This window comes from Cyclopterus lumpus, chromosome 7, assembly GCF_009769545.1.
Source record: "Cyclopterus lumpus isolate fCycLum1 chromosome 7, fCycLum1.pri, whole genome shotgun sequence".
NCBI lineage: Eukaryota > Metazoa > Chordata > Actinopteri > Perciformes > Cyclopteridae > Cyclopterus > Cyclopterus lumpus.
The window spans coordinates 24,323,427-24,336,688 of record NC_046972.1 but is presented as its reverse complement, the minus strand read 5'-3'; the positions used below and the strand labels follow the sequence as shown (position 1 = coordinate 24,336,688).

Genomic DNA, 13,262 nt, shown 5'->3' with positions numbered 1-13,262 from the left:
GCAGTGTCGGTGTGAGCTATGTGCAGAGGACCAGAAACACATAAGGTTTACGCTCTGCTACAAGTTTTGAACGCTACGAATACATAATACCTTAAGTTGTTTGGTTATAGCAGCTGGTATATGTTCCAATGTTGACCTTTTATTTTTTTATAAAAAGCATTAAAGCCAACTGTTATTAACCCCATAAGCTGGAGGAAATCACGGATCATTTTTGGTCCGTTTAACCACTAATTCTAACCCTTCAACTATATCCAATTAGTCTTTTTTTATCTAGATTTGGTTTTTAGGGCTTTATTTACTTTTTAATATCTGGATATTGTAAATGCCACAAAGCCTTTTTTTTAGCAAACAATTGAATATAATTAAATAAAAGTAGATTGCTTTTCAATTGCAATGTAACAGTGAATTAAGTCTCAACAAGTGCTTTTAGTTGAGTGTATTTTCCAGCAAATACTTGCTTCTTCCCACTCAACCAAACCAATAACCCAATTCAAGGACTCATGGCCATGTGTGGGTAATGGAGGATTTCTCCATTATAATCCATTCACTTGCTGCATGAGCACCAGCAATCAGCATTAAATCCAGTAAAGTTGTCCACTCAATGGTACTTTTAACCACATGTGAGCGTTGGCCTTCATGAATTAGCTGTGAACCACTTCCTCCTGGTTTGCATTAGTATTCATCGCAGATATTTTGATTACTTCTTTAAAGTCCATGTTGCTTGTTTGATAAAATAACTGTGCTGTTACCGTACAGTTATTTTATTTACAGTATTAATACAGTATTAAAGGTTTCATAATCCGTGGTCGTCACCATCTTTGTTTTTTTTTCATGTTGTATTGAAGAAGACTTGAAACTAGAGATTGAGACCAAAAACTAATGTTTACAATGTTTACTGAGGGAATAAATCAAGAGAAGTAGAGTTATTTATATAGACTTCTATACAACCAGAGGAGTCGCCTCCTGGTGGTCAGGAGAGAGAATGCAGCTTTAACACATGAAGCATAGACTTCTATACAACCAGAGGAGTCGCCCCCTGGTGGTCAGTAGAGAGAATGCAGCTTTAACACATGAAGCATAGACTTCTATACAACCAGAGGAGTCGCCCCCTGGTGGTCAGGAGAGAAAATGCAGCTTTAACACATGAAGCATGGACTTCTATACAACCAGAGGAGTCGCCCCCTGGTGGTCAGTAGAGAGAATGCAGCTTTAACACATGAAGCATAGACTTCTATACAACCAGAGGAGTCGCCCCCTGGTGGTCAGGAGAGAGAATGCAGCTTTAACACATGAAGCATAGACTTCTATACAACCAGAGGAGTCGCCCCCTGGTGGTCAGGAGAGAGAATGCAGCTTTAACACATATAGCATAGACTTCTATACAGCCGATGAATGGCAGCTGTTGCGTAACAACTGATGTTTCGAAATGGTACCATCAGACCTCTGCTCTGAACTTCCTCCATCACTCTCTGAGTGAACAAAGTGCTTCGCTGCATCAATCAGCCATTAACATTAAAGTCTCTGGACTACGTATTTACTGTATGTTTACACTACGATGAGTAAGCCCTCTGTATACATCAGCCATACCAGACTTCTCCACATCCAAACAAGACCTGCTGGTGACTTTTGCTTCGTTCAATCTTCACGCGTGGACTTTTCGACAATATCTAATAACGTCTGAAGGGATTTCACGAGCCTGAGAGGTTAGAACATGGTGTCAATCCATTGCGGAAAATGAAGGAGTCGCCCCCTGGTGGTCAGGAGAGAGAATGCAGCTTTAAATATGTATGAAAGCGTGAAAGCCTTGAGCAAAACAGTCTCTGTTTAGAACAGTGTTAAGTAGAAGCCAAAGGAAACAAAGGGAAAAGCATGCACGACCCACAATGCCTCATTGAATACCTTTTTTCAAACATGTTCTGCAGTTTATGTATTAATCCTTCTCTTTGCACAAATAGAACGTAAACACACTTGAAGTGAAGTCGCATTTCTAGAGTTCTAAAACATTTATTCCCAAATTAGCACTCGGTCATGTAAATACTACATTTAGCCTCATTTGACCTCCGCTGCGTGTTTTAGTTCAGTACATGAACCATAATGAAGACTCTGTGTTTATGGACACACGGGACTCTGGGAGTACATTCAAATCTTTTGGTTATTTCATAAACAACGTTCAATGAATTATCTGCATTGTGTCCCCACTCGGGGACAAAAGGAGAAACGTTCCTGGTCTACAGAAATAACATTGGGAATAAAAGCGTGATTTGTCTTAAAATGTCCCTTTCTTTTCCGTGCTTCATTATATATAAATATATATATATATATATATAAATAAATATATATCATTATATATATTTATTTATATATTTATGTGTACATATTTATATATATATACTCTTCATGTTCTGATTAACGTAAAACGATCCCTTTGTGTCATTCATCTCTCGACAAGTGGAACGTATTCAAGTTCACATAATTTATTCACCCATCCCCCCCAACAAAAATAAAGTATGAAACAAACAAAAGAAAATAAAACAAATAAAACAAAACAAACTTCTTTTCTCACAATAACCAGAAATGACAGATTCCACAAATCTACTGCCCTCATTTGAATTAACTGGTGGTGTCTCAATAAAAAGCAATGCGATCTATTCGGGGCAAAGGAGCAAATTACATAGTATTATATAAATATATAATAATTAATACTAACTCCCCCTATTTAGCTTTTAAAGACAGTGTATTTAAAACATTTGATGGATGGTTTGCAACACACAATAATGTCCCCGTAAGCATTTATTTGTGTGTCTGTCGGCAATAAAAACCGAGTGGTGTGGAAACGTAGTAAAACACAGTTGTGTTAATATAAAATGTGTCTTTATAGGAGACGTTATCATTGTTGACAAACACCGCAAATAAATAAACTTGTGTAAAGAATGTTTCTTATGAAGGGCTTTAAATAAAATGAAAAACAGTTTCCGTTTTGCAGAATTCATCCTCTCAAAAGAGCCTCCCGTTTCCATCCAAGTGAAGCGCACATTTTAACCACTTTTAACCAGAAAAGTGTGCAAACAAAAAGCGAGTTCATGTGTTCAAGTTCTTTTCCGTCCACTAGCCCTTCGTTTTTAAAAAAAGAGCGCCGGTCAAACCTCAAACCTCCTCGGACAAAGGTAAAAAAAAACTAAACAAAAAAACTATATTCTTTGTTGTAATTTTAAATATTTACATAAAAAGCAGGTGGACGGAAACACACTTCATATTTATTGTTGGTGTTTTTTTTTGGTGACATCTGATACATGGATGTACACATCCAACATGGCGCTGGGTCATCATACTTCAACCCAGCGTTTCACAGCAAAAAGCGTTGATTCTTTGCTTTTTATTATATATTTGAACTTCGAAATGAGGCAAATTCTGGCCGTGAATTTCGTGTTTCCTCGCGTATATATTTCCCGTTTTTGCATTCGCTTTGTATGGAACCTCGTCGCGTTTGGCGTGAACACTTTACAAGACTTTGTATCGATGAGCTCACAGTAAATAAAACACTCACCAGCAACAAGCTCCTCCTTTTATTTTCTACAGTAACGTCACTTGAACTGGACTGGAGAGCCTTTTCTCTCCATTGGGGGCAGCAGATGTTCAAGGCTCATTCATCGTTCAATACAGACGCAAATACGCCAAGAACACGGCGCCCTACATCGACAGAGTCCTTGTTCTCCAGTTCATTGAAAGGTGAAGCGAAGAGCCGGCGTTCAACCCCCAACTCGTCACATGTCCTCGGTCTCATGTGAGCATGTCTTTCGGTCCTCCGCCGTCTCCGTCCTCCTCGGCCCTCGGCCGGTCCAGGTCTTCCTCGGAGCTGCAGGCGCTGTGCCGCCTCCCGCGGGAGAAAAACCTGCGACGCGATTGGGCGCTGAGGTCCAGGAGGTCGAAGGAATCGGAGGAGAAGAGGCTGTCCTCGCTCACCACGCTGGAGGGACGGCTGCGGCGCCCCCTGGCGCCCCGGAGGAGCTGCTGCAGGGCCTCGGGGAACGTCGCGGGGGCCGAGCGGAGCTCGTCGGGGAGATCGAGACTACGAGAGAACTTGCCGTTGCGCTTCAGGATCCCCTTCCTTCTTCTCGCCGCCTCGGCTTGCGTGGCGCCGCTGTCTCCTGCCGCTGGGAGACACGGGGGCTGTTTGCGGGAGCACAGATCTCCTGCACCCCCCCCGGCTTTTACCTCAGAGGTCCCCCCGTCGGAGGTTGAGCCGCGACCCGACCCCCCTCCACACTGGTTCTTCAGTATCCCCTTCTTGGGCATTTTGGACGAGGGTTGACTGAAGGTAGAGGGAGGTGGCGGGCCGGTGGACAGCACATCGGCATGATGCGTTCGGTAAGTTTGGGGAGCCGCGGGACCGGGTTGGGAGGAGGGGTTTTCTTTAGCAGCGCTGGGAAAGACGGAGTCAAAGCTCCTCTGGGGTTTCAGGATACTTTTGGGTTTCTTTCTCTCACTGGTGGAAGCGGAGGAAATCCCACCGGAGGAGGCAGCTGCAGCACAAACGCCGCCACAAGCTCCCAGTGAAGTCTGGGGAATTGTGTTCTCCTTGCGTGACTTCCTCAGGCTTGACATTCCCCCTCGTACCCTTCCTCCTCCTCCTCCTCCTCCACGATCACTCTGCAGAGGTAAGCTGAAGCAAAAGGGCTGGGGCAGGCAGGAGGCGTCTGAGGACGGGCATGCCGGGTCGACGGCCATGTTGCTGGTCGCCGCAACCCGACTCTGCCAGTCGATGTAGCGAGCCAGCAGGGGGGAGGGGCACTCTTGGTGTGGAGACGAAGGGCAGTCGCACACACTCTCTTCAAAGCCCCAGTTCACCCACCAGTGGTTGGCCACGTCCTCGACAGTGGCCCTTTCGTCCACGCGCACCGCCAACAGCCAGTCGATGAGAGCGCAGGCGTCTGGAGGGAGCAGAGTCGGCGGTTATTCACGGGACACTCGTGAGAACGACGCACAACCGCAGTCCAACGGGTGATCGGGTGACGCACAATGTCGATTACCTGAGGGGGGGTCGGGTCTGCGGTAGCGGCCTTGGCTGATGTGCTCCGTGAGCGCGGCGTGGCCGGCGCCATCGAACGGCATGCTGCTGTACACCAGGGCGTAGAGCAGCACCCCCAGGGCCCAGCAGTCCACCTGCAGGTCGAGAAAGCCCACAAAAGAAATGCATTCAGGCTTCGCTTCAACACACTGACGCGGTGCTTTATTGGATATCATTTTAAGTGTGACAAGAATCTGTTCCTGTTCCCTCGTCTCTAAGTGAACATGGTTTTTTTAATGTGTTTCTATTGTGTTTTTGGTGTGTTTTTGGAGTGTTTTCTTTGTGTGTTTTTGGTGTGTTTTTGTAGTGTTTCTGGTGTGTTTTTGTAGTGTTTTTGTAGTGTTTTTGGTGTGTTTTTGTAGTGTTTCTGGTGTGTTTTTGGTGTGTGTTTCTGGTGTATTTTTTGTGTGTTTTTGGAGTGTTTCTTTTTGTGTTTTTGGTGTGTTTTTGTAGTGTTTCTGGTGTGTTTTTGGTGTGTGTTTCTGGTGTGTTTTTTGTGTGTTTTTGGAGTGTTTCTTTGTGTGTTTCTATTGTGTTTCTGGTGTGTTTCTGTGGTGTTTTTGGAGTGTTTTTGGTGTGTTTCTGGTGTGTTTTTTGTGTGTTTTTGGAGTGTTTCTTTGTGTGTTTTTTGTGTGTTTTTGGAGTGTTTCTTTTTGTGTTTTTGGTGTGTTTTTGTAGTGTTTCTGGTGTGTTTTTGGTGTGTGTTTCTGATGTGTTTTTTGTGTGTTTTTGGAGTGTTTTTGTAGTGTTTTTGGTGTGTGTTTCTGGTGTGTTTTTTTGGTGTTTTTGTAGTGTTTCTTTGTGTGTTTTTGGTGTGTTTTTGGTGTGTTTTTGGTGTGTTTCTGGTGTGTTTTTGGTGTGTGTTTCTGGTGTTTTTTTGTGTGTTTTTGGAGTGTTTCTGGTGTGTTTTTGGTGTGTGTTTCTGGTGTTTTTTTGTGTGTTTTTGGAGTGTTTCTTTGTGTGTTTCTATTGTGTTTCTGGTGTGTTTTTGGAGTGTTTTTGGTGTGTGTTTCTGGTGTGTTTTTGGTGTGTGTTTCTGGTGTGTTTTTGGAGTGTTTCTTTGTGTGTTTCTATTGTGTTTCTGTGGTGTTTTTGGAGTGTTTTTGGTGTGTTTCTGGTGTGTTTTTTGTGTGTTTTTGGAGTGTTTCTTTGTGTGTTTTTTGTGTGTTTTTGGAGTGTTTCTTTTTGTGTTTTTGGTGTGTTTTTGTAGTGTTTCTGGTGTGTTTTTGGTGTGTGTTTCTGGTGTGTTTTTTGTGTGTTTTTGGAGTGTTTCTTTGTGTGTTTCTATTGTGTTTCTGGTGTGTTTTTGGTGTGTGTTTCTGGTGTGTTTTTTTGGTGTTTTTGTAGTGTTTCTTTGTGTGTTTTTGGTGTGTTTTTGTAGTGTTTCTGGTGTGTTTTTGGTGTGTGTTTCTGGTGTTTTTTTGTGTGTTTTTGGAGTGTTTCTGGTGTGTTTTTGGTGTGTGTTTCTGGTGTTTTTTTGTGTGTTTTTGGAGTGTTTCTTTGTGTGTTTCTATTGTGTTTCTGGTGTGTTTTTGGAGTGTTTTTGGTGTGTGTTTCTGGTGTGTTTTTGGTGTGTGTTTCTGGTGTGTTTTTGGAGTGTTTCTTTGTGTGTTTCTATTGTTTTTCTGTGGTGTTTTTGGAGTGTTTTTGGTGTGTTTCTGGTGTGTTGGCCCTTGTGCGCTGACTCACCTCGGGCCCCTGGTAGGGCAGTCCTTTCACTATCTCTGGGGAAGCATAGAGCGGACTTCCACAGTACGTCTGCAGCAGACTGCCCCTCTGGAAGTGATTGGAAAGGCCAAAGTCAGCCAGCTGCAGAGAAAGAGAGAACATCCAATACAGTTTGATTGTTGCGTTGTGTCCTTTGTTGCTCCTCTGGAAACTAGACCAACAACCAGCATGTATTCCCAAAGGACATCATAGTGTAGCCCCCCCTTATTAATCCTTGCAGGATTATGTGTCAAACGTGTGGACACACAAACAAAAGGGTCACAGATGATTTAACTAGACACCATTCTGGACTAATCGGTTAACCCTGAACCTTTATAAATTCTCCCCTCACGCCACCCGGATTCCTTTTCGTTGCGTGTGCTGCAAACTCTCAGCCGTGTGGCAAAAGGCAACAACAACGACCCCGAACGCAGCTCCTTTTAGAGGAGCCGCGAATAGTTATGCCGAGAGGAAAGAGGGGCGGGGCCAAAAGCATTCAGGCTGGAACAACCACTCGCTCGAGGCGCCTCTCTATCTGGAGAGATCGCACACACTATCAGAGCCTCTGGTGTTGAGAATGCTCAAGAGTGACGGCTTCATTTCCGCAGAACGGAGACCTCACAGGCGGAAGATGACGTTGTGTATACGAGCCAGCTCGCTGTTGATATTATGTGTGCGGTGGCAACAAGATGTGCAGACTGAGGATGTGAGTCGGGCACCACTTTATACAGGCTACAGGCTACAGGCTACCGTGTGTGTGTGTGTGTCCGTCCTGCAGTATAAATGTAATACAAATAGAATAGGAGAAGAACAAACATAGCTAAAAGCTATCAAGCTTAGCGGCGGCCATTGTTACGTGTACCGCCGTCATGTGGTACAACTAAAAGCGGCCTCGAGAAGCAAAGAGAACCGAAGTGAACGAGTGACATTTAACAACGTAATGCTTCGTCCTCACTCTCTCGTCACAGAGTAGGAAAGCACTCCGCTGTCAACAGGTGTCAACCAGCAAGCGTTCAAATCAACATCCGAGCAGCGGCCATGTTTATGAGCTTCTGTATAAACGAAGCTGACCGATGGCTTCATCCACACTTTGTTTGGCTCGTTCTCTGTAACCGGTGTAGCATGAAAGCATGGTGGAATCAAACAAACTAGCTCAGTAGTTTCCTCTCGTCAATAAAACTAAACTAGCCAGACTTTTACATTAGATTCATTGTTATGAGTGGGACACATCATCAGGACAACATAAACAGTCGGGCTCCCACTTGTGGCTCATTTGTGTACTGCAGATAGAAACGTTAAATAGAAGATTACGGAGATTTCTGGCGACCCAAAGTAAATCTCCTGTGGGTGCAGTCTTTGGGAATGACTGCAGTAAAAAGGAGGGTTCATTTTCTGTATTTAGTTCAATCATAATCTGTCTGTCGTGTCATAGCTGTGCACATATTCGGTGAACCGGAGGTTTGTGATGAATGGAGGGCCTTTTCTTTTGATGGAGCAAACCGACATTAAAACCTTCCTCGCGGAGCGAACGCCACTGGGCCGTGCACAGCACCCTCAGGAGAGGGATGCCCAAATAAGGCCAACACGACCCCCGTGGGTTCTTTCATAAGAGCTGGAAGTACGCCGGTGCTGGTTCGGCGTGCGTGGCTGAACAACACATTACAAAAGGACTCTGGGCTGGAAGTGATCCAACGTATGTTCTGAATGTGCACTCTGTTGGGTGATCCATTACCGGCAGCGCTGTCGTGCAGCTTCATTCCAGGATGCTGAAGTCAGCAGCTCCAAGTCTCGGCCTTCACGTTCCACCACGAGACGACGGATGTGTTCCACGCTCAGGCCGGCCATCTGTTCTTTTCTCTCCAAAACGTGCATCACTGTCACATTGCTCAGCGTGCGTGGATCTTACCTTCACGTTGAAGTCTTGATCCAAGAGGATGTTCTCCAGCTTGAGGTCTCGATGCACAACACCGTTCTGCAGGAGAGCAGAAACACATGAGGTCCGGTGCTGATCCCTCTGCATGCAAACATTAGGACCGAAGGGTCGGACGTTTAGAATATAAAGCACGTGGATCAGGATCACTGTCACTTTAAGAGTTTCACTGTGACGTCACCCATCGGTTTGTGGACATTGTGAAGCCTCTATTTAGTAAAGAGAATGCAGCTTTAACACATGAAGCATAGACTTCTATACAACCAGAGGAGTCGCCCCCTGGTGGTCAGGAGAGAGAATGCAACTTTAAGACATGAAGCATAGACTTCTATACAACCAGAGGAGTCGCCCCCTGGTGGTCAGGAGAGAGAATGCAGCTTTAACACATGAAGCATATACTTCTATACAACCAGAGGAGTCGCCCCCTGGTGGTCAAGAGAGAGAATGCAGCTTTAAGACATGAAGCATAGACTTCTATACAACCAGAGGAGTCGCCCCCTGGTGGTCAGTAGAGAGAATGCAGCTTTAACACGTGAAGCATAGACTTCTATACAACCAGAGGAGTCGCCCCCTGGTGGTCAGGAGAGAGAATGCAGCTTTAAGACATGAAGCATAGACTTCTATATAACCAGAGGAGTCTCCCCCTGGTGGTCAGTAGAGAGAATGCAGGTTTTAAGACACTTCAGCATTGTGTTTACCATCCGTTTGTTTTCTTTCATCCGTGAATGTTAAATGGTAAATAAATGGAGGAGAAGTTAATCATTTAAGTTCCCGTCCAACGTAATATTTTACAATGTCACAACAAACTGTCACAAACAAATCAAGCAGTGAAGCTCCCGTGAGGTTATTCATGCTGCTGGACATACATTCATCTTCGTGTAGATTGGTCCGTGGGGTTTACTGCTAATTTAGTTGCTTAAATGTGACAGGCGAGCAAGCACCTTTTAAAAAGGATGAACGCGTTTTTCCAAGCTTCATCTTTGGTAAAATCGTGAGAAGAGACACTCGTTCTACTTCACTGAGCCCAGGAAAGCTGCAGAGAAACTCTAACTCTAAAACTGCCCTCAGTTTCTCTTAAAGCCGCCCAACGAGCCAGAATAGCCTCCGTCCGCTCTTCAGCTAACGGCAGCCTGTGTGTGTGTGTGTGTGTGTGTGTGTGTGTGTGTGTGTTCAACGCACAGATTGAAAAGCCAAAGACAAAAATCAATGTGGTTAACAACGATATTATTCTTGCTATATTTAGATTCTGAGAATAGGAACCAAAACAAAAAGAACCAGAACTATTTTCATTCTTCTTTTGAAGTTCAGCCCCCCCCCCCCCCCCCCCACCCCCCATGTGCCCCGCATACCTCAGAGGCACATTCAATAATTCATTCATGATGGAACATTCCTGTCTATTTCGGGACAATATTTGAGGGCATTTAAGGAGCCTGACATCCACGACAGGAGCCGAGAGGCAAAATAAGAATATAATAAAAACAAAAAGCTCAGCCGACTGCAGGGACAAGATGCTCACCTCTCCCGTACTGCACTTCTGTATTCATAGGATTTTCTTGAGGCCAAGAACGCGTGCATCTCCAGTGTGTGTGTGTGTGTGTGTGTGTGTGTGTGTGTGTGTGTGTGTGTGTGTGTGTGTGTGTGTGTGCAAACCTTGTGGCAGTAGTGGACGGCGGATACGATTTGCCTGAAGATACTTCTGGCTTCGGACTCCGGCAGTCGCCTCCTCTCCTGGACGTAGTCGTACAGCTCCCCCCTGCTGGCGTACTCCATCACGATCACGATCTTGTCCCGGCTCTCGAACACTGCGGACGACACGTTGAGCGGTCGGCGTTTTGCAAACATGCTCTGTGCATCTATTTGGATCGAGGGGGGAACCAGACCCCCTGCACACCGTCGGTCCTCGTGGTCTGTACGTGAGGAGTGAACATCGCCCGTTGGCCTTGTGGGCTGCGGTTTTGAGGCCGTCGCCATCTTGTTTTTACGGAAGTGACGCAGCAAGACATTTACGGGCGACCACAATGTGACAATTAAGTGATTGTGAAAAGTTAAAGTTGTCGTCTAAACTTTAGTCTTCTAAGACGACTCCCAGACCGGACAATGGCGTGGTAGAGACCTGTCAATCACAGTGTAGCCCCGCCCTCGACGATACCCTGCTTTATGGTACTGGTAAAGGGCTGTTCAAAAGCTGCTTGGCGGGTTGTAGATGAAACCCTTGGAATATAAAAGGGTTCTCGGTAGAACCCACAGGATGGGTTATTTTTAGCACCTTTTAAAAAGGTGGAGAGGTTTTGGATGGAACCTCCAGAGAACGTTCTGGGTGGAACCAATGGTCACTAGTAGGAGTTTCTATAGAACCTGTCATAGAGGGTTCTGGGTGGAAGAAGCTCCGTCGGGAATAAAAGAGGTCAATTAGTTGTTGTTTTTTGGTCTTCAAGTCGTAGGAAAGTGACATCACATGACCGACTTTGGTTTCACAGCTAATCACTGATTCTACATCAAGTCTGCACGACTTTGTCTCGTGTGACTTTCTTTGGAACATTCAGAGTCCTTGGGACTCGTGTCCCTGGGACTCGTGTCTCTGGGACTCGTGTTACTCATGTCTCTGGGACTCGTGTCCCTGGGACTCGTGTCTCTGGGACTCGTGTTACTCATGTCTCTGGGACTCGTGTCTCTGGGACTCGTGTCCCTGGGACTCGTGTTACTCATGTCTCTGGGACTTGTGTCCCTGGGACTCGTGTTACTCATGTCTCTGGGACTCGTGTCCCTGGGACTCGTGTCTCTGGGACTCGTGTTACTCATGTCTCTGGGACTCGTGTCCCTGGGACTCGTGTCTCTGGGACTCGTGTTACTCATGTCTCTGGGACTCGTGTCCCTGGGACTCGTGTCTCTGGGACTCGTGTTACTCATGTCTCTGGGACTCGTGTCCCTGGGACTCGTGTCTCTGGGACTCGTGTTACTCATGTCTCTGGGACTCGTGTCCCTGGGACTCGTGTCCCTGGGACTCGTGTCTCTGGGACTCGTGTCCCTGGGACTCGTGTTACTCATGTCTCTGGGACTCGTGTCTCTGGGACTCGTGTTACTCATGTCTCTGGGACTCGTGTCTCTGGGACTCGTGTCCCTGGGACTCGTGTTACTCATGTCTCTGGGACTTGTGTCCCTGGGACTCGTGTTACTCATGTCTCTGGGACTCGTGTTACTTGTGTCCCTGGGACTCGTGTTACTCATGTCTCTGGGACTCGTGTCTCTGGGACTCGTGTTACTTGTGTCCCTGGGACTTGTGTCTCTGGGACTCGTGTCCCTGGGACTCGTGTTACTCATGTCTCTGGGACTCGTGTCTCTGGGACTCGTGTTACTTGTGTCCCTGGGACTTGGGTCTCTTGGACTCGTGTCCCTGGGACTTGTGTCCATGTGACTCGTGTTACTCATGTCTCTGGGACTCGTGTCCCTGGGACTCGTGTCTCTTGGACTCGTGTCCCTGGGACTTGTGTCTATGTGACTCGTGTTACTCATGTCTCTGGGACTCGTGTCCCTGGGACTCGTGTTACTCATGTCTGGGACTTGTGTCTATGTGACTCGTGTTACTCATGTCTCTGGGACTCGTGTCCCTGGGACTCGTGTTACTCATGTCTGGGACTTGTGTCTCTGGGACTCGTGTTACTCGTGTCCCTGGGACTCGTGTCCCTGGGACTCGTGTCTCTTGGACTCGTGTCCCTGGGACTCGTGTTACTCATGTCTCTGGGACTCGTGTCCCTGGGACTCGTGTTACTCATGTCTGGGACTTGTGTCTCTGGGACTCGTGTTACTCGTGTCCCTGGGACTCGTGTCTCTTGGACTCGTGTCCCTGGGACTTGTGTCTCTGGGACTCGTGTTACTCATGTCTCTGGGACTCGTGTCCCTGGGACTCGTGTTACTCATGTCTGGGACTTGTGTCTATGTGACTCGTGTTACTCATGTCTCTGGGACTCGTGTCCCTGGGACTCGTGTTACTCATGTCTGGGACTTGTGTCTCTGGGACTCGTGTTACTCATGTCTCTGGGACTCGTGTCCCTGGGACTCGTGTCTCTTGGACTCGTGTCCCTGGGACTTGTGTCCATGTGACTCGTGTTACTCATGTCTCTGGGACTCGTGTCTCTGGGACTCGTGTCCCTGGGACTCGAGTCCCTGTTGCGTTTCCAGACTCACCCTCGTGGAAGCGTACGATGTTGGGGTGCTTCAGCGAGGCCGTGATCTCGATCTCTCTCTGGATGTGAACCCTGTCCAGGTCGTCCGTGATGCGCTCTTTGCGGATCGACTTGATCGCCACCTGAGAACCGAGACGCACTGTTGAGTCCCAAATGTCACGGTTCTCTGGAGTTCCTCTTTCGGAGCGAGAAGACCGCAGTCGGTCGTCAGGCTCGTTGTCCACTTTCACAGGTCTGGTGTCATCAGACATTCAACCTTTAATTAAGCATTCTGCAAATTAGTTAAAGTGACAGTTCACGCAGTCATGAAGTCATGAAGTAGGACTAACGCTGAGCGAGTAGTAGCATCCCACGCGTCTCGAGCCCTTTAGGGCGTTTG

General features: G+C 46.6%; 1 protein-coding gene across 2 annotated transcripts in view; it reads right to left on the bottom strand.

The window, feature by feature from the left end:
* Positions 1-2,495: 2,495 nt before the first annotated feature.
* LOC117733882 (NUAK family SNF1-like kinase 1) overlaps positions 2,496-13,262 on the bottom strand; it is a 12,989-nt gene continuing 2,222 nt past the window's right edge. Inside the window, exons 2-7 of one of the 2 annotated variants that reach the window (XM_034537798.1) lie at positions 12,885-13,005; positions 10,353-10,504; positions 8,679-8,744; positions 6,755-6,874; positions 5,028-5,160; positions 2,496-4,928 (exon numbers count right to left, since the gene is read on the bottom strand). In XM_034537798.1, the coding sequence (XP_034393689.1) occupies positions 3,778-4,928; positions 5,028-5,160; positions 6,755-6,874; positions 8,679-8,744; positions 10,353-10,504; positions 12,885-13,005 (1,743 nt within the window). In that variant the 3' untranslated portion in view covers positions 2,496-3,777. Of the gene's footprint in view, positions 4,929-5,027; positions 5,161-6,754; positions 6,875-8,678; positions 8,745-10,352; positions 10,505-12,884 lie in introns of both variants that reach the window. The other variant, XM_034537799.1, reaches the window with a different exon arrangement.